The following is a 22193-nucleotide window of genomic DNA, read 5'->3' on the forward strand; positions in this document are numbered from 1 at the left end:
GAAACTACCCCCACTCCACCTGGTCTGTGGAAAAATTATCTTCCATGAAACCAGTCCTTAGTGCCCCAAAAATTGGGGACTGCTGTATCTAATCTATTCCACAGACTGCTACCAGATTTCTTTTGCAAGCATGATTCTATTCACAAAAAAGAAGCATTACAGTTAGCCTGACAACAACTGGTTTAAATACAGATATAGAAATAAGGGGAATAGAGAAAAACTATCCTTGAAACTCAAGAAATGGCCACTACACAAAATTTTAAATGTAAATTTCCAATATATATCCTTATATTATTGATTATTACTGAAAATATGAAAGTTTGAGACAGCATAATGCAAACTACATTGGAAACAAGAAAATATAGCATATATTCCTTATTACCAAGGGTCAGTCACTTTAACCTAAAACTATTTTATAGTTTTACTTCATGAGGTAAAAGGGAAACAAATGTTAGAAAAATAACCAACACTTGAAGTTTGTTAAATTGTCTTAATATATACACATTATTTTCAAATACATATTAAAATATTCTAAGTTTTGAAAATCTGGAATATTTAAAAAATGTATGTGTGTGTATATATATACACACACAAATACATGTATATATGATAAACATGTTTATCACAAATAGTAGAACTTAAATGTTAATTTATTTGAATCTAAAGCATTATTCTATAATTATGCCTCTACAATAAGTAAAGATTTCCCTAAACCTATTACAACAGTGTGACAGATACGACTCTTTAAGGTACTAGTTTAGATAAGCAATGAGAGTCCAGCTATAGGCCAGATAGAGGAAAAAATAGTGTATGTACTTAACTATAGTATTTCTTTCTTTTTTAAAAAAGATTTTAATTTTTTTATTTTACAGAGGGAAAGAGAGGGAGAGAAAAATCAATGTGTGATTGCCTCTCATATGCCTCTTGTTAGGGACCTGGCCGGCAACCCAGGCATGTGCCTTAACTGGGAATCTAACTAGCGACCCTTTGGTTTTCAGGCTGGCATTCAATCCACTGAGTCACACCTGCCAGGGCTGAATTCTCATTTTGTTCTTTCCATATACGTGTTTCTTGGATTAGAGTGTTTTGACTAAGCTACCGATGATATGGGCATTTTAAAATGCAGATTACAGAGCTAAAAATAAGAATTTGGGGCATACGGAGAACAATATTCCAACAATATCACCTCTTTGCAACATCCAAGTCCATCTGTATCTACACACACATGTGTGTGAGCATGCATGCATATGCATGTATACACGCTTTCAGGGTTTTTCCCACCAAGAACATGTGCATTAAACACTGTATGTCAGCTCCTGATATCTCTTGATGACAAACCTCCATATGCACTTCAAACTGGTAGCATCCCACTTGCTTTCCCCCTCTGATTAGACTAAGGACAGTCATCTGGTAGTAATTCTTGTTTTAGGTAGAAGAACACTAAAAGGATTCATATCTACATCATTCATCTGTCAAGGTGAAAATTAGTATTAAACTGTCCAGAACTTTGTGTTCCTCTAAAAGTAACACACCAAAACAAGTGGTTTCTTGAGATAGGTTTGGGTCTGAAAGTCACATCTGCCCAACTTACCTTTAGTACCTTCGATATTTCCAGATATTTTTCTACTATTTCCAGAAACATGACCTAAGTCCATTTAAATGGGTCCTGAAACTCAGCCTTCAACTTCTAGCATTTATTGGCTTAACGTATTCCCTCTACCTTCCCTCTTCTGAAATCTTTCTCTCTCAAAACTCTTTGCATCCATAAAGGATATTTCATCCTATTTTTATTATGCCATGAAGTCTTTTCTGAATCTAGTCAAAGGAAACTGAAACGCTCTCTTTTTGAATTTCATATCCTTTTGTATATCTCTCATTACCTAATGCATTGTTCATTCACTGTTTTATTTCCCAATTTCTCCTGCTACAATGAAAACTCTAGAGTATAGATTTTTGCCATAAAGTTCTGCCAGGGGAAGCAGTCAACAAACACTAAATAAATTCGAGCTGAACTAAACATGGCTTTCGAAACAGCACCTCATTTGTGTAAAACAATAACAGGCATATTCAGCAATTACGAATCATGATTGATAACTGTCAATGGCAAACTTTTCCAAAGTATATTCTAATCAGGTTATTTGAATGCCGTATTGCACAAAACTACAGAGTCCCTGACCTGGAGTACTGTTTCCCCAACAGCCTCAAACATAGGTAGTGAAACTAATATCACAGCAGCGCTGCAGGCTATAAAACACCTGCCATGCACCCTCCTGCCTGAACCGCTGCTCAGAGCTTTGGATTGCAGAGCAAACCAAACAAGGCAAAGAGAGAGAAAATGGTCTAACCAGTTCAAGGTGAAAATATGTTTACAGAGCAGAAGGAAAAGTTCTGTGTGTCTTTACAATAAACATGAACTTCTAAAGTGAATACAACAGTGATTGGTATTACCTAGGACTAGCTTCATTTAAATTTCTCTCCTGGCCCATTTTTCAACCCACTTAGTACAAGAATCTCACCATGAAGACATGTCCATTTTTAAAAATTTAAATCAATAGGAACATATAATGTGAAACTCTCCCTTAGATATATAAATCACTTCAGGGCAAAGATTCTGCTGTATTAAATCTTTGTATCCTTGAGCTATAGTATCAGTACAGAATAATTGCTCTCTGAGTAGAGGCTCAACTTTTAATAAGATGTCAATTATTTAAACTAAAATAAAAGTACCTATTCTGACATAGGAAAAAGCATTCCGATTAAAAAGAAATAGACAATCTCCTATCAATTTATCACGTATTTGGAAATACACACATAATTCATTACTCTAATATTAATTTCAATAAGTATTGAAATATATTTACCCATTATATGATACAGACACACCAGCAAATGGCTCATTTTCACAGCTGGCATAAACAAATACAAAACTCAGCACCAGTGCGATTAAAGATGTGAGCAAGGCAAACTTCATTGTGTTTTTACACGTCATTTTGAATTTCGAAACAAGAACACCACCTAAAATCTGACCAAGAGCAGCTCCAGGAATTAAAATAGCACCTAATGAGAAAGAAGACACAGTGAGAAAACACACAAGTACACTCGGTAACTCACACTAAAAATCGGAAAGGATCAAAAACAAGCGGTAAATTGGTTTTAACAAGAGAAAACACTGATGATTTAGACACATATGAATAAATGATTTAGTAGTTACATTGAAAAATTTAAGAAAGTTAATGTTCTGCATGTTAACAGTAATATCCATTCTCTTTAGCTATATCGCTATAACCTCTGTGTCTTTCAAGTTCATGCAAAAGATTGTTTTATGTCAGAAAATCAGAAACTTTTATCAAAATCAGCATAAAGTTTATATTTCAAAGACTTGGCTACCCCAAATTATATGCTATTGTATTAAACATTTAATATGGTACAGTAAAATTAAGATTACATTAAAACAAAAAAAAAATACCTCCAAGTGTAGCTGCAAAGCTGGACGACAAGCCAAATTGATTTTCTATAAATTTAGGTAAAAATGTAGCAAATCCAGTAGTAATTAAGGCTTCTGAAGAAGTTGATATAACTAAACACATAAAGACAGTATTCTTCATCAAATTCTAAAGGAAAAATACAGTTCACCAAATGAATAACTATGATCAAACTGCAAAACAGCATCACCATGGCAATTTTCAATAAATACCATATAATTATTCATAAAATTTCAGCTTTTCCTCAGCATTGAAGTATAAATATAAATTAAATAGGTTTATGTAGAGAATGTTGAAAATACTGATCTGTGACACACCCCGAGTATTGACAGATGACGCATCAGCTGGACGGCTGTGCCTTTGTCAAGGGCGAGGGAATGGAAGAAGGGGTAGAACCCGCTGGGAAAGCCTACCTTCCCCAGACTTCCTGTAAATCTCCATACAGTAAATCTGCCCTGTAATTGATTTTTATTGTATTCTGAATTCCTGTGCCCAGTAAATAAAGAACCTGACAATGAGCACATGTGAGAATGGTCCTTATGCGTCTAATGTGTAGTGTTGTTCCATGGATGAAGGACTCTGGAGTTACAGACATCACACAGGCATAGAGTTAAGTAATTTTAAAGAGATGACTATGTTGCTAGACGGAATGGAGTATAGAGATTCATTATCCCAATATATCTAACCATAAAGTGAAAACCAAAATATATTTCTGCAATGTTAAAGGCAAAAAAACTTCATAAAACCAACCACCACATACACACACACACACACACACACTCACTCACTCACACTCACACATGTGCAAATACAAGGGTGACATAGGGGCAAGGTAAGAGATTGAGAAGTCAGAGCCAGATGATCTAAGGAAAAGTAAATAATTTCAAATCTCGAAAAGGTAAAAAGTATAAAGTCTTTTATGTGAAAAACTTTTATGATGTAAATAGAAAGAAAGCTTTTCTGCTGAGTTCAACAAACAGACCAAACAGACCAGAAACTTTTGTTTCTTTAAGCTCAAATTCAAACCAAGTAGCCACTAACCACCATTTCTTTCACAAGGGAAACACTTTGGTTTGGTGTTCTCAAATACAGTTTTACAATTCAGTGATGTTGATCTATCTGATACATAAAGGGAATGACATGGAGTAATGCGTTATAGTGCGAAGGAGGAACCACTGAACATTGATACTGTCAATAAGAGAACTCATTTTCTTTCAACCATTCTACTCTGGAATAGTTTTCATTTACTCAAAGTACAATAAAATTAAATCTGAAGAGTTGTTTATAAAAGCTAGAAAATAGTAAATAAGCAAACAACAATGCATTGTAGAAATATCTTTATATATGTGCATGTGTTTACATATGTACATATGTGTGTATGAGGGGTTAGTGTGTGTGAACAGTGTTATTTTACCTTGAGAGCAGCTGGAAAATCTTTAAACTTTTTTCCAAAATTCTCATCTAAATGTTCTAAGGAGCAATTACTCTGATGAGTCTGGGAAGTTTTTCCATCCTGATTTTTTCTGTACCTAAAGAAATAGGAAATGTACTTGATCACCTCATTTTTCATTTTTAAAAATGCTTTCTTTTTAATTGATACACACTTCTACAAGCATATAAATTCCAAATATAAGAAGCCGGTTTCTCACTTTGTAAAAACAAAAACACAAAAAAACAACAACCGCATGAATATCCATGTCTGCAAGCTGGCTGTCCTAAGATCTAATACTATTACCCTTAACTAAGGAAATTCCAACTTATATAAAACTTAAGATGAAATGATTTTATTCCAATCACATATTTATTTTATTTGAAATCTTTCAAAAACATTTTCTTCCATTAAAATGTTTCTCTTTCTCATCATTTATACATTAAACAAAGTATGTTTGAGCCTTTTTTCCCCCCTTACTCTCATTAATTCTAACATGCTTTGCAAATGAAACAATATTTACCATCTATTACCAGGTCCCTTTGGTTTTTAATAATGGTTCTTTGAATAAGTCTGAGAAAACAGTCAATATATAGCATTATAACTGGGATGGTCCAGAAGAGAAAAAAAAATCAATGGTTCCACCTACTTCTATTCTGCCAAATTAACAGTTGCTCATTTCCAAATGGTAATTATATAAGGGAAACAATGAAATACTCAGTGTAGAGAAAAACTTATATGTGTGTGTGTGTGTGTATTTGAACTACAAGATTATACAGAAGCAAAATCTCAGGGAAAAAAAATGGATAGTCCTCTTCTATTAATCTTTTCTTTTGGACAGACTGTCTAGTACTAGCATAAAGTGAAAATGAGCTGGTGACAATTGGAAAAAAGCACTTGTACTTCAACAACAAACAACATCAATGATTTAAGGCAGACTTGTAATGAAATTAGTGACTAACTGAATACAAACTAATAATTTTAAAGATATTGTATCTTACAAGTATCATAAAGCAGGATTTCAGATAAACACATAAGAAACAAATTTAGCAAGTATACAGGAAGGAGGTGAATATGTACAGTTTTACTGATTCTTAATTGAAAACAAAGGAAAACCATGAAAATTAAGATTCCTACCCAATATTTTCTAAAATAGAGACAGCTACTTGAAAGTTTGCATAGGCAGACAACTTAAATTTTTATAAAACAAACAATGAATTTCTTGGGTTCTTATCAATTACACAGAAAGCAATACTTTGTCTTGAATTGGAATAAAGCTCCCTGGTTTTAAAGAAAACATTTTTACCTGGTAAATGTTTGGAAAGCAAGAAAAAGGTACTATCAAAGACCAAGCAAAAAAACCAAGACAAAAGAAATCCAATCCACCATGCCCCCAGCCATCGTGGGTCATCCTCTGTGATATCAGTGCTATATGATAGGAAAACAAAAGGTTAAAGTCAATTCTATATTGTTAATTAAAACTCAGTTTATGATAATTACATACTTTATAATTCAAGTGCATTTACAGAGGAATACTGTTATAACATCCATATTTCAAGTGGAGCCATTTTGATGAATCAGATAACACATAGTAGGGCATAAATGACAGCTATACGAACAATGTTTTGCAATGTATTTCAGAATGGCAAGTAAGACATAAAACTTTCAAATATTTATTAGTAAATATAAGTATGTTAATATATGAAAGCACACATAGAATTTCTGAACATTCTTTATCTAACTTTGGCTGTTTTCCTTCTGTACTATATTAAATACATCCCACAAGCATATCACTGACCTATGTTGAAAAGTCCATATGCTGTGCTTCAATTACCGGCATCCATTTAAATATAGTGGTCTTCGCAGAGTGATTTATTAAATTTTTTCCATAATGGTTTTCATATTTATATCGATAGTGTTTTCACCCAAAACACAACACTCCCACAACTTGTGGAATTTCCACTAAAATTAAAATGTCCTTTCTTAAAAACCCAGCTCTCTGTTTCAAGGGCTTCCTCTGACACCTTTTCATATAGTCTCTAAAAGATTAAACTAGGACTAGTAGCTCAAAGGACATAGGCCATGATCACATATTCATTGTTCACAGTCACACAAAGGATGGTTAGTTATAACTCCCATTGGTTAAAGTGAGAAAATATGACTCAAAGGTCACAAACTTCTCAATTCAGAAAGGGAGAGGGTGACTCAGTGGTTAAGAAGGGGATTTTGGAGTCAAAAAGATCACTTCGATTCACGCCTTGGTCACTTACTAGCTATGTGGTACCAACTATCTCATAAAATTATAAAAGGAAATAAAATTGGCATGTAAGCTAAGGTGACACATAAAAAAAACCTATGTTTCAGAACATAGTATGGGATAAAGCAACATTACCTATTACCATTCCCCATTGTCACAGTTATTAAAACTGAACAACTGTGATCTCTAAGACATCATCAGAGCTACTGCAGAACTTAGTCTGAGAATCATAGACTCTTTACCCTTCAAGCTATCTACCTCCAGCTAAATCTACTACAAATATAACTAATTTTGATTATATTCTTCTTTTGAACAATGCATGGGGTCTTGTATATCGATCTTGAAAAATTTAACCAGGTTGTTACTAAACATCCTTATTTATTAAAGTTTTATATTAAAAGATTGTATGATGTTAACTCATGAAACAATGCAACCAAAATATTATATAAAAATTGTGTTTATTCAATTTTGTTTCCTGAAAAATTCCTCATGCCATACTAAGGAAATACAGTGAAGACGTTCTGTCTATGATGTTAACATTATAATAATAAAATAAATTTGAATAAAAGGAAAATAGATATTGCCTTGCCTTTGTCCCAAACCAACATCAATGTATAAGGTTAACAGCTGGCCTCCCAACACATAGCCAATAGCAGGGCCTAATATTGACATAGAATAGCCAATTCCTGGAAGAAGGACAAACACATGGAAAATGGTCATCCATACAACTGTGTGTTGAGTGTATAACAATAGCAAAGAAACACAAATATTTTACTGTAGAAAAATAGAAATTAGAATTACATGAAAATTACACATATTTTCACTAAAATAATGCCATTTGAATGGTATCACCTATAAAATCCAAGATTTCGAAATATGTAATTCAATGTAAAAGTTGATAGATTATAATAATAATTACAATAAATCCCAATAATTATTTCTGTTGTTTTAAGCCAACCAGTCTATGGTGTTCTATTATAGCAGTCCTAATGGACCAATTTAGTCCCCTACATTAGAATAACAAATTGATAAAGTGAAAACACATGTGCAAATAAATAATACCTTAATTGGCTGTAGGGCCATGGATAGTCTAACTAGCTCTACCTTGTACAACATCAAGGAAGAAATTTAAGAGAAACTTATGCTATCAAAAATTTAAAAAATTAGATCAAAAAGGAAAAAAAATCAAGTTGTATATCAAAAGGGTTAATCTGAAATGGAAAATGTCAGAGTTTCCGGGTACTGTCTTGTGGGTTTTTTTGTTGACTTTAGTCACCAGGATGTAAATTATATAGAATGACAGGGCTCAATCTCCACATCCTATGTAAGTTACCCTAGAATTCAAGCAGTCTGTCTATTGCTTAGATGGCACTTCCAGGAAGGTGTGCATGCTCAGAACAAGAAATAGAGCAGGACATTCAACCAAACTCTTTTCTTTTAATTATTTTATTGTTGTTCAATTACAGTTGTCTGCATTTCCCCCCCCCCACCACTCCCTCCCACTCCAGCCAAATCCACCTCCCTCCCTTACTTCCACCCTCCCCCTTGGGTTTGTCCATGTGTCATTTACAGTAGTTCCTGAAAACCCTTTCCCCGACTGTCCCCTCCTCCTCCCCTCTGGTTATTGTTAGATTGTTCTTAATTTCAGTGTTTCTTGTTATATTTTATTTGCTTTTTCTTCTGTTGATTATGTTTCAGTTAAAGGAACCTATGCACTCCAATGTTCATAACCAAACTCTTAACTGCACTCAAGTGAAGGACACAATGTCAGCAAATAATAAAACAAACAAAAAAAGTAATATTGCACATATCTTATGGAAATGCTTATGAAATTTTTTTCTTCCCTTTTTTTTTATTTCAATCATTGTTCAAGTACAGTTTTCTCCCCCCTACTCCGGTTCCAGCCCCTCCACCCAACCCTCCCCCCTTCCCCCCATTACCCCCCACCCCTAGTTTTTGCCCATGTGTCCTCCAAATTTGTTCCTGTAATCCCTACCCATTCCCCCCTGAAATTCCCTCTTCTCTCCCCTCTGGCCACTGTCAGACTATCCCCTATTTCAGTGTCTTTGGTTATATTTTGCTAGTTTTTTGTTTTGTTTTGTTTTGTTGTTTAGATTCCTGTTAAAGGTGATATCTTGTGGTATTTGTCTTTCACTGCCTGGCTTGTTTCACTTAGCATAATGCTTTCCAGCTCCATCCATGCTGTTGCAAAGGGTAGGAGCTGCTTCTTTCTTTCTGCTGCATAGAATTCCATTGTGTAAATGTACCATAGTTTTTTGATCCATTCATTTACTGATGGGCATCTAGGTTGCTTCCAGCACCTAGCTATTGTAAATTGTGCTGCTATGAACATGAAATTTTTTTCTAACTTTTAAAATAAGTATATGTTTGCTTTATTTATAAATTAAATAAGCAATAAGATGAAATGATACTGAGACATTTATGTTACAGAGCAAACTTACCTATATAAAGAGAAGACTTGTGTGTGGGCACAGAATCATCCAGAAAGGCTGTTCCAGAGTATAGAGAGGAGTTCCTCCTGTTCCCAGCAATAGTTTGTCCCAAGATGAAGACATACAAGTAGTTGGAGAGTGAAGAACTTGAAGAGGTACAACTGGTTCTATTCCTTGCTATTAAGCAAGTATCTTTAGGAAAATAAATCAAGTGATGAATATAAAGAAATTCAACTAATATTTTAAACATTTATCTTTATAAATTACACCTGCCTAATATAACCCTCTTTATTTTTTCCAGTCACTTCACTTTGATTGTAGTTAGCTATTTTAAAATACTATACTAATAAAGAAAATTATGAAATATTACCATGTTAAAATTTAGAAAATATAGAACAAAACTAAAAAAACCAAAACTTTAATAATCAAAATTAACAAATTTTCAGCCACATTAATATAGACAAAATTGAAGCAAGTGGTGACAAGTCATGCATACAGAATGACCACCATACTGAATTTATGAATGAAGATTTTCAACACATTTGAAACGTGTCCTTGGGTAATAAAATATTTTGGTCAAAATAGTAATTCTTAATATTCACCACAAAGCAGTAATAGTTGAAGCTATGTCTAGTTTCTTTTTACAACTCAAACTATTTTATTACCTTTAAATTTGAAGAAATCTATGGGTTTATAGGATATTCTTTTGAATATCATCAAAAGAAAATTGGTTCTCTTTAAAATTTTATTTAAACTTTAAAAATCACAGTCAAACCCTGGTTGAATCCATATTTCCTCAACTTATCTGATAATATTAATAAACAAAGATGCTTGTTAAAAATATATTTTAAATTGCCCCTTTGAAACTGGTGTAGTATCCAGGAGTTGGCATTTTAATAATGACCTCAGTTAATTCTATTTTCATTTCCTTAATATCAGATCAAGATATCTCCTGGCATTATTTGTGTTACTTCCCTGGCTATGTTGGATATTTGAATTGTAATTCCTGGTTTTAATATTCAGTTTCTCAGAGTTTCTTAGTAGGCTAGACTAAAAACTTCATTATTTGACATATAGCAAGATTTAATACATGTTATATTTCTTGGTTTATTATTTTTTCCATTTCTTTTGCACAGTGAGTAAATTGCCTTTTTGTAATAGGTAAATATCCTTCTGTAGTAATCTGGTAGACATTTAGAGTATTCTGGGGGTTTTGGTATGTGCTGTTGTTTTCCAGAAGAAGTAACCCATGAGGATTCAACATGCTTTTTAAGACAATTTTTAAATAGTACAGAAGAATATTAGAGAAGAACATAACTGCCTCTTCCCCCCACTTGCTCCCCTTTATGCTCTCCCAGGTACTGAGACAGAGGCAATGAACCCCTATTGACAGTCCCTTTTATCATTTTTCAGACATTCTTCTCACACATTCGTGTTTTATATCCATTTACTTTTATACACAAATATGATTGTACTAAATATACGATTCTTATATTTAACAACTTCCAGTTTTCAGTTATTATGTCCTGAACATCTTTGATGTTGGAACTTAAAGCCATATTTAAAATTCTTTGTTGCCACTGTTATATTAATCCACAACATGAATGTTCCATGATTCATTTACCTAGTCCACAATCTGTAATTAATAATAATATAACATATTATGAATATTATACATATGTTTACATCACTACAAACAATGTTATAATTAATATATTTAAAATTCGCCTTGGCATATTTGTACAAGTCTATCTGTAATACCGGGTCAAAAAAGTGAAAATTCCAGGTCAAACTGTATAAGTATGTATATTTCGATATAGCCAAATTGCCTTATCAAAAAGTTATACAAATATTTAATCCCACCACCAATGCAGCATTTACATAATAAAAACTGTGTATTTCATTGCCTATCTCTATACATAAACCTAATTTTAAATTTTTATTTTTAAATAGTATCAATGAATTAAGCATTTTTCCATGTTTATTGGCCACTTGCACTTTTTATGTAACAGAGCTTTTCAAATTGACTTCATAGGTTCTGACATATAAAAGTTTTCCCTTCTCCAAGATTATATATAAATTTGCAATGACTTTATCCTAACATTTTTATTACTTTTTAAACATTCATATGTAATATATTTAGTGGGAAGAGGACAAGGATGTGGTATTCTGTTGGGGTTAACAAAAGACCACATCTCTTATAACATTTCTTACATGTAGGGTTTACTTCTGAGTGCTCAGTTCGTATCACTGGTTGTGCAGGCCCTCACCAGCACAAATTCTGTCAATTATTTCAGATGCCTAAGCTTTGAGGGTATCAATACCTCAGTCTGCAGTTAACTTATTTTTCAGTATTACATTAAAGGCTCTGAAACAATTAACATTTTATTTTATCATTCTCCCAAGTTAACAAGGCCTTAGATCTATCTATGAAAACTTTTATTTATTTTATTATTGATTTTAGAGAGAGAGAGAGAAAAGAAGACAGAGAGAAATGCTAATTTGTTGTTTCACTTATTATACATTCACTGGTTGATCTGTGCCCAGTCCAGCTACTGAACCCACAAACTTGGCATTCTGGATGATGCTCTACCCAACTGAACTACCCCAGCCAGGGCTACTTTTAAAAACCATTGTGTCTAATATATCACTCTGCATTATTTCTAATAATTTTCTTCTATTGATATTCTTAGACTTGATACAAAGAAAATAGTATATCAGGACAGAAAGGCATGGATGAATATTAAATGTATATTGCTAAGTAAAAGAATCCAATCTGAAAAGGATACATAGTTTTATGGTGCCAATTTTTAATAGTTTTATTTAAAACATCGCATTTTCCACTTTATAATACAGTGCTTATAAGTGCATTATTTCCTTTTCCTGTGCACACAGTTCATATTCAAGTATCAATAATGCACAGTTTTATCATACAGCAGCTCAACTTTTAAAACTGTCATTGAATTTGCTACATATTTGGGGTCCTTCAATATTTTGTGTGGAACAATGTTAATTCTATGCAAGAGGTGGGCTTAATCAACCTCTTCAATGGTGGGCTGAGAGAGGGCACCCCCAGATGGAGGAGCTTCCACCCCCCAGGGAAGTCCCCAGGCATTCCTCCTCGCATGCCTTCTGCACCCTGGCACAGCTTGGTGATGATTGGGTTGCAGACTTTTTCCAGTTCTTTCTGCTGATATTCAAATTCTTCCTTTTTCTGCAGTCTGATTTTCTTATCAAGCTAGTTGATGATTTTTATCACACTTGTCAAAAATCTTGTTTTCCTCATCATTGATCTTGCCTCTAAGTTTTCTCATCTTCAACAATTGCTTTCATGTTGAATGCACAGGATCAAGTGAGTTCTTGGAAGACATTCTTGTCCCTTTGCTTCTCACCTTCAGCTTTATACTTCTCAGTCTTCCTTGCTCAGGTAACACTTTTCGTTAGCGGTGGTAATCTTGTTTTCTTTTCCTGTACTCTTATCCACAACAGAGACATTCAGGATGCCATTGGCATCAACAGCAAAAGTGACTTCAATCTGAGGAACACCACGAGGTACAGGAGGTATGCCTGTGAGTTCAAACTTGCCAAACAGGTTATCCTTGGTCACAGCATGCTCACCTTCATAAACCAGAATGAGCACACCAGGCTGGATGTCAGAGTAGTTGGTCAAGGTCTATGTATGCTTGGCAGGAATCACATTGTATGATTCCAAGTATATAACAATCTGTAAAGGCACTATTTACCATAGTGATGGTAAATACATTAGTGGTTGCCAAGGGATCAGGAAGAGGGAATGCGGGTTAAATAAATGCAACACAAAGGATTTTTTTTAGGGTGGTAAAATCATTCTATATGATAGTTTAATTGTGGATATGTAACTATGAATTTGTCTAAATTCATTGAACTTTATAACACAAAGGAACATTTAATGTACATAAATTTTTAAAAATCACTAAGAGGTCAGAAGTTTCCAGGATGAATTGCAGAAAGCGACAAAAGTATCTAACTATAATGAAAATGCATAAAACCACCTCACTAAAGGGGGTGGGGGTAAGGGTCCTGACCTAAGTAACTTTAGAAATGAGTGGAGTCTGCAAGACTGCAAGCAAAAGGAACTGTAAATAATCAGTGTTTTCTAGATGATAAAATTATTTCCCATCCTCTAATTACAGGGCCTCTTTTGCAGAAATGGTGGCTTCTAAGATAGGGACAAGAAACATACAGGACTAGCCTGAATTACCTCATAGTGCCAGCAAGTAAAGAAGTACTCAAAACAAACAAACAGAACCCCACCATGGGCTGTGGCCAAGTAGTTCAGTTGGTTAGAGTGTCACCCAGATAGGTCAAGGTTGTAGATTTGATCCCCGGTCAGGGCACATACAAGAATCAACCAATGAATGATAAATAAGTAAAACAACAAATGTCTATCTCTCTTTCTCTCCATCCTTCCTTTCGCCCTCTAAAATAATAGGGATAATAATAATAATAAAACCCCACAGTCATGGAAGTCTGTCAAAGAGACACAAGCCAACCAAAAGCACTCTGGTAGCCAAAGCTGGAATAATTTGAGCAACAAAATAAAGTAGCACTGGATTATAGCCCAAGGTATTATATATAAAATATCCATCCACACTGAAAAAACAAATGATTGAATAATTAAATAAATGTGGAAGAAAGAAACAAAAGTCTAAAAGTCTAATTCAGAACAATTTCAAGTAATTTCTATCGATATTCCATCCTCAAAGAGGAGAGCATAACACCTCACTTCTAAAGTGTGAGTGCGCGTGGTGACTTTCTTCCAAAGAGTAGAGTGCGGAAAGTGAAAACTAACAAACAAAAAAATAAGTTCACAGTGGATTAACCTGAGAAACACTACCTCAGCCAGGTGATCAAGGTCATCATCAAGAGTGATAAGTGGTACTGATAGCATAAACCTTTGATATGATATGATGAAAATGGCAATGTGCCTATGTGGTACTCCCTCAAAACAACTCATGACACCAGTCTGATCACTGGAAAAACACAGACAACTATCAATTGAAGGACATTCCACAAACATCTGACCAGTGCCCCCCAAAACTACCAAGGTTGAAGAGAAAGCAAGGGAAGGGAAGGGGAGGGGGGCGGAAGGGGAGGGGAGGAAAGGAAGGGAAGGGAAGGGAGAATAAATATAAGAAATCATCATAGCCAAGAGAAGCCAAGTGAACATGAAAAGTAAATGTAATACAGTATCTTGTATCAGATTCTGGAACAGGAAAAGAACATAAAATAAAAATTAAGAAAATCTGAATAAAGTATAAAGTAAGGCTTTAGTTAATAAGTACAAACATGAACGATGATGTATCACTACTAGATCATCAATCATAACAAATGTAGTCTACAAATTAAAATGTTAATAATAGGGGGAAATGGAAACTGTATACTATCTTTGCAATTTTTCTGTAAATCTAAAACTGTTCTAAAATCAAGTTTATTAAAAATTTTGAAAATATAGAATAAAACAACCCATTACAAATACAAATACATTTTCATAAACATTGAAAGTAAATAAAAAATGAAAATATATAGCAGCAATTTTAATTAAGGTGATATTGCCAGAGATACAAGAATAGACAAAAAAAGTTAAAACAACAGATTTTAATTTTTACTTTTCTCAGTCCAAGAGATCAAATTATTAACAGCAGGAAAGGACAGAGAAGATGTAAGCATTTGTAACACTGAATTTAGGAAAGCATGTCAAATTATACTCTAATAAAATTGTGCCTTCAATTTTTAGGTCTCATGTAGGATTAAAAAAAAACCTGACTAAATATTACAATGCAAAAATATCTATATGCATCCTGAAAAGTAAATAACAGTAATATTTTATGATCAAAATAAAGATTTGATCAAAAACTAGAAACTTCTAATATAACAGAAAATGAAAAGGCCCTTCTATCTGAAATTTTTAAAAAATAAAATTCTATTAAATTATTCTTAGACCAAAATATCTGGAATTACCAAATTTCTCAAAATGATACCATAGACAATACACATAAAAATTGTGTGCTATAACTACAATAGCTCTTACAAGAAAATCATCTCATTCAAGCAGAAAAAGGCCCTCCCATCAAAATAAAAAATATATAAAAATAAATCACACATTCATGAGTTGCTCCCAACAGTAAACACCACTAGAGCTAGGTGAAGTTATTATAGGATATCTATGGAGAAAATAACATGCAAGAGAATACCAGAAAAAAAAGGTAAGCAATTAAGAGGCCTCTCTAATTAAAATAATTAACAAATAAATGGAAATTTGACCAATGGAATAAAACTTATTAGAAATTGACAAAAAGTAAATCATTTGAAATAATTAGTAAAATAAACCAGTAGCTAACATAATGAAAGAGAGAAATTACATATATACAAATAATGCATGAGAAAAAAAGGAAAGAAATAAACTCTACAGAGAGGAATTTTTAAAAAATCACAGGAGATTACTTACAGCAGATTTCTAGAAAATAAATTTGAAAATCAAAAATGATTAATTCCCAAACCCATAATTTAGACATGAATTTTACCAAGCTTTTAAATATTAAATAATAATGATGATAATAATATTATACTACTTAATGCCACTTAAACTATTCCAGAACATAGAAAAAGGGGTAATATCACCAAAATATTTTTATGAATTGAATACAAATTGATACCAGCTGGTAAAAAAAAAAAGATTAACAACAGAAAAAAATCATAGACAAATATTTTCCCTGAATATCAATGCAAAAGATCACAAATAAAATATTAGCAACAAAATCCAGAAACATGTTAAAAACATAGCAGCAGGTCTTTTTTAAAATCCACATTTTTAAAGTCTAAGAGAATTTAACATATTAGATCTAATCAAAAAAATCAAATGATCATTTTCATAGATTTTTAATCAGATATTTGATAAATGTCAACACCAAATCATATCAACATAAACAGAAATTGACATTTATTTGAAATGATCAAGTATATAAGTATGTATGTGTGCCCCATGCACACCCACATACTACTAAAATAGGAGTGGCACAAGGAAATTTGGAGTTACAAATCTCTGCAACTTTTCTTGGAGGGGAAGAGAAAGGAACCAGAGGCCTATTAACTGAAATAAGAAGCAAAGCTTTCTTAATTTGCAGAAGTTATAACTGTCTTTCTGGAACACTGAGAAACTAATGGAAAAATAATAAAAACAGTAAGAGAATTCACTAAAGTAGTAAAATATAAAATTAACATATAAAAAATCAGTAGACTTTATCTGCACAAGGTAGATCATGTGAGGGATGAAAAAAACAAGCTACAGTAGAAAAACAAACTAATACACTCAAAAATAAATGGGAGCATCCTGTATGAAGATTACACTCTACCTAGCATCACAGATAAGCCAGTGAAGTGGAGCAGAATAAGGAAGAGTTTGCCATTGTCAAGGTGCCAGAAAAAAGACTAAAATTTAACAGAAATGTTTATGTGGGGGAGAAAAGTAAAGGCTTCAACAGAGAATCCCTGTTTGTCCAGTACAGTCCCTGTCCTGCATAACTACAGTTTTATGCAGAACTCCAAGATGGTCCCCTAAATTCCCCATCCTGATCCCTGAGGCTGCGACTATGGCAACAGCATGCCTTTGGTTGTGTTACAGTGGCAAAAGGGATTCTGCACTGTAATTTAAGGTTACTACTCAGTGGACTTTGAACAAGTCAGGAGGATTATCTGCTTGTGCTCAATTTAATCATGTGAGCCCTTTAAAATAAAAAAGGTAAAGCAAATATGTCACTATAGTGTCTAGAAAAATGTCACCATGATGTAGACTTAAAAATTATCATATTGCCATACTTTAAAAAAAAGTAATACAAGAAATTGTTTCTTAAAACCAAACACTGAAAATAGGGATTTAATACAATCATAAATGTGGCAAGATTAGAGAAGGAAAAAAACAGGCTGAAAGAATACACTGAAAACTCCTATAGAAATAGAAGACACCAGCACAAACAAAAGAGAGAAAAGAGACTGAGAATTACAAAAACAGACAAAGGCAGCTTCAGAAATATGAACAAAAGTAGATGAACAAAAACTAAGACTTAAAAGATTACAGAGAAAATCATATAAATGAGATCCAAACAAAAATCAAACCTATGTATAATCAAGAAAAATATTTTAAAAAACATATTAAAAGGTAAAACTTAGGAAACTTTCCTGAAGAAGATGAGGACTGATCTATATTTAAAAGGGCATAGCACATCCCAGAAAATTTCATTTCAGGACTTTCAACAATAAGACATTCCCTTGGAAAGTTACTGGATTTTCAAGGTGAAGAAAGACTTCTTTGAACAGTCAGGGGAAAAGTCACTTTATGCCAAGTGAAATGAAAAATGCTTAGCTGAAATAACACTTCTTACAGCAACACTAATCCCACAAAAACAGCAAAGGGATGGCACTGGCAAAGACAGTGAAAGACAATAGGATTCACAAATGTTATGTTCCAATGTCATTTAAACACAAAGGCACCGTTGACTTTTTCTGACATGACATTATTACATGCCTATGACAACAATGTTGTTATTCTTAGGAGGAACATGATGCAGTATCCTGTTGTCTGTAACTTACCATGGTTCAAAGTAAAGGGAACAATACATACTCGTGCATAAACGAAGCAACTGTGGCACAAACTGATGGTTAAATCCAGGGAGACTGTTAGGAATATTCATTTTATTCTTTGTAACTTTTCTATGTGCTTAAAAATTTTTATGACAAAATATTGAAAAATAAAAAATAAACATAAAGGCAAAAAAACAAATATTTAAATATATTTAAAATTAACCTTTCCTGGGGGAGATGAAGAACACTTTGAGAGCTTGAATTTCAGAGATGCCATGGGAGCCTGAACACCATTCATCATAAGTAACATTAAATAATTTATTACATTGCATCTGTTAAAAACATCTTTATAAAATAGCTACATTTACCTATAATTTAAACTCTGTGGCATTATTTAGTGAGTAAACTACTTGAACCTAGAATTTCAACTACTAATGGAAAATTTAACATTTTCTGGAAAAAAAAATTTCCAAGACATTTAAAAAGCACATGACTTGACTACATACCACAAGAGGGAGCTCCTCTGTTGTTTATGAACAGAGAGCCTTGCTAATAAAATTAAGGCTTAAAACTTAATGGACAAACTAGTGACCTGTCTGGCCCTACTAACTTATGCAGGAACTAAAGGCAAAGGGACCAAATGAAATCTGCATAGTAGAATGTTTAGTTGTTAAATATCAAGTTCATCTCAAACCTCACCCCAGGTATTTACCTTCAAAACCGGGAAATTAAAAGGGACCATGTTTTCTTCCGGGCTCATCCAGCTGCCTGCAGTAAGGCAGGGTGCTCCAGTCTGAGATGAAATTCCACACCCCCAACCACAGTTTTCTGAAAGTACTTCCAGGAAGTATCCACGTCTCCTGAGAAGCAGAACAGGGACGTTCGGGTCTGCCTAGTTACCTGTATCAGGCACTCTGAGGTGGCTAATGTTAATCAAAAACAACCTTTCTCCCTTCCCAGGGAGTGACTACATTTCTTCCCCTGGTTCTACTTCCCACCTCCTAATCACTGCTCTGAAGAAGAAAGAGCTGTTGCTTTTATTTCAGCTTGACCATTCCCAAGTTTAAACACCATCTCCTGGCCTTGAGAGTGTAGGTCACCCTCACATGCCTCTCTGATAACCTCTGTTCACCGATTCTGTAACCAACCTTTCGAAAACCTTTCTTACAAAATTTTCCAAAAAAAAAAAATGTCTTTGAGCTTCAGTGTCTGTAATGCGGTTTCCTCCATGCACAGGGCTCAGAGTAGGGCCCTACTTTCTAAGCGTAAGGGCAGCTGGTGGAGAAAGCAAGACAAATACTCTTCCTGAAAGTCAGAAGCAACAATAAAGTCCAGACTTTCCTTTCCTGCAACAACTGACACAGGAACAAGAGATGTGTCAAAGTCACAGCAAGGATTTCATGAGTTTCTTTTGTTCCTAAAAATAGAAATTTGCATAGGAAGAGGTTGCACAAGGAATCTCAAAGACAATGCAGGACTCCATCTTTGCAGGAACTGAAAAAGATAAGAACTTTTGCCTGGGATGCCAGCCTGATCACTCACCTCCTCTAGTACCTCCCTAAGCCACTCAAGTGATTTTCAAAAGAAATACCACAGCATCCATACAAAGATGTTATAAGAAGAAAGAGCAATTAACTTTTACTAAGATTAGGGCACTGACCACAAAAAAATTTCATGGAGCAGGTGGAAAGTGTGAACTGACCACAACTGACCACACATTACATCATGAAACAAAGCTATTATTTACACAGGAAGACAGCAAAGCATAAATGAAATGGAGAGAAAAATAAAGGAGATTCAGCATGTGCTGGCAGAATTCAGGAAAGACATAAAAGAGGAAAATAGAAACCCCATAGGAAAAAAATAAACCTGGGGTGCAAAGGTGAACAGATTGAGAACATCGTATAGGCACAGAGTTGAGAAAATGAGAAATGTGAGGAAATGAATGATAAAAAATGTTAAATGCATGAGGTGGCCAAAGGAGATCATATTTACACATAACTGATGTATCTGAATGGAGGGGACTGTCATGGAATCAAATACTCAAAGATACAATTGAAGAAAAGTCCCTAAAGTTCAAAAATATGCCTATAAATTCAACTTCAATCCGCATCACTGGGTGCCAGGGAAAGACAACCATGAACAGTCAGAGCCAGATGAAGCTTGGACTGGACTTTGAAGAGACACTGAATTGCACAGGACACATGGACCATTGAGAATAATGTATTATTTTTAGAGGGATACCAATAGCAGACTATATAACAAGTGTCAACAAGCACTTGCAAGTAACTTCAGAACACACAGGTGGACAGAGGCTATTGTCTGAGTGAGTCTGAGTGTCTCAGTGTCTGAATGTCTGAGTCCTTAAGTAATGTAAGAATGGGCTAAGAAATTCACAAGAGGCAATGATCAAATTATGAATGTACAAAGGAAAAACACTGGAGCTATAAATATGCATAGTACCTGTTGAACAAATAACCCACTAACATGTAACTACAATGAATATATCCTATTTTACTCACAGTGCATTGTTGGGGAGAAGAACTATATAGAAATACTGCTAGTGTCATGCTGCTTCTCGATACCCAAAGCTTTCAACATATTAATATATTTCCTAGCCTCATCATTACGACTTCCTGTAAACATTTTATAAATGCAGAATCTGAGACCCAAAGTCATACTGTGCAACATAACCCATAATCTGATTCCTATTCTTCTGACCCTCCTATGTATTCTCCATGAGCTTTGACCTACAATTTAATAAGCGTGAACCATCCTCTGAAGAGGTATAAGGGAAGATTTCCCCACATACACTTTGTGGAACCCAGGCTCTGAGGATTTCCATGAACAAAAAGATTCAAAGCAAAGGGTCCTCCTGACTTTAATTTATTTAAACCCTAGATCTAGAAATCACATCTTCTTTTCCCTTGCCTCTATGTCTAGCAGGATGAAGATAACATCTTGACCTAAGTCATATTTCAGCTCCTGAGTCCTAAGGTGGAATACCTCCAGCTACTTTCCCATGAGACTGAATAGAGGGACACCAAAACAGACTTCAGAGCTGCCTGCAAGACCTGAAAAAATGATTCATCATCCCTACCTTGCCTCCCACCCATCCAGCTCCCAACATGGCCCCAAGCCTCTATATAATCTGAAACCTCCATGCCACTGGGAAGTTCAGGCTTTTTGAGCATGAGCTTCCCGTTCTCCTGGATGGTGCCATTCATAGTAAAATAGCCAATATTTATCCACTGCAATTCTCAGTGTCTAGTGTTCAGCTGTGCTAGCACTGGGTGCAAAATCTCTTGCAGTTCTCTAATAGGTTCTATGGTCAAACTAGTTTGGAAAACATGTACTCTATCATTGCACCTCTCCTTTTAGTAATATGCATGTACTAACATGTAATATAAGAAAGTTTTACACATTATCCATCCTATATTTATTTTTTTTTTTTTTTTTTGTACATTGATGCTATCATCTCACAGAATGAATGCTCTATAAAACACAATTTGAAAAATACTGGTTGAGGACCACAAAGTGGTCAGGTAAACAAAACAACTCCAGGTAGGTACATTTTTTTTTTTAAAATTTAATCCTTGCATTGAGAGACTTAAATCTTAGATGGGTTAAATCTTTAATCCAAGATCACTTAATGATTTCTACTGTCAAGATTTAGGACTTGGCCTTTCACCTTCTCTCTACTAGCTTTCCTCTTTAGAACAAACACTATTGGGATGGAGAAACTGTAAAATGACTCCATATCTCAATGTTGAATTCCCAGTATGTCTTACGATAGAGAGTTACATATCTAATACCAATTTCTATCTCTAAAGCAAATTCACCCTTTTTCTCACAAACCAACCTCTCGATCTGATTTTCTAATATCTGGTTATAGCATCTGTTTTCTAATCAAGTTTAGGACATAAAAATCCTTCAATATTATTATATTTCTTGCC

General features: G+C 34.1%; 1 protein-coding gene across 1 annotated transcript in view; it reads right to left on the reverse strand.

Annotated features, from left to right (window-relative positions):
* The window catches only part of SLCO4C1 (solute carrier organic anion transporter family member 4C1), a 59158-nt gene that overhangs the window by 15114 nt on the left and 21851 nt on the right, over window positions 1–22193 (reverse strand). Inside the window, 9 exon segments of the mRNA XM_028518161.2 lie at window positions 2862–3057; window positions 3467–3611; window positions 4897–5005; window positions 6210–6271; window positions 6273–6339; window positions 7758–7854; window positions 9631–9687; window positions 9690–9723; window positions 9725–9813. Of these exon segments, the coding sequence (XP_028373962.1) occupies window positions 2862–3057; window positions 3467–3611; window positions 4897–5005; window positions 6210–6271; window positions 6273–6339; window positions 7758–7854; window positions 9631–9687; window positions 9690–9723; window positions 9725–9813 (856 nt within the window).

Source organism: Phyllostomus discolor, chromosome 3 (assembly GCF_004126475.2).
Source record: "Phyllostomus discolor isolate MPI-MPIP mPhyDis1 chromosome 3, mPhyDis1.pri.v3, whole genome shotgun sequence".
Lineage (NCBI taxonomy): Eukaryota > Metazoa > Chordata > Mammalia > Chiroptera > Phyllostomidae > Phyllostomus > Phyllostomus discolor.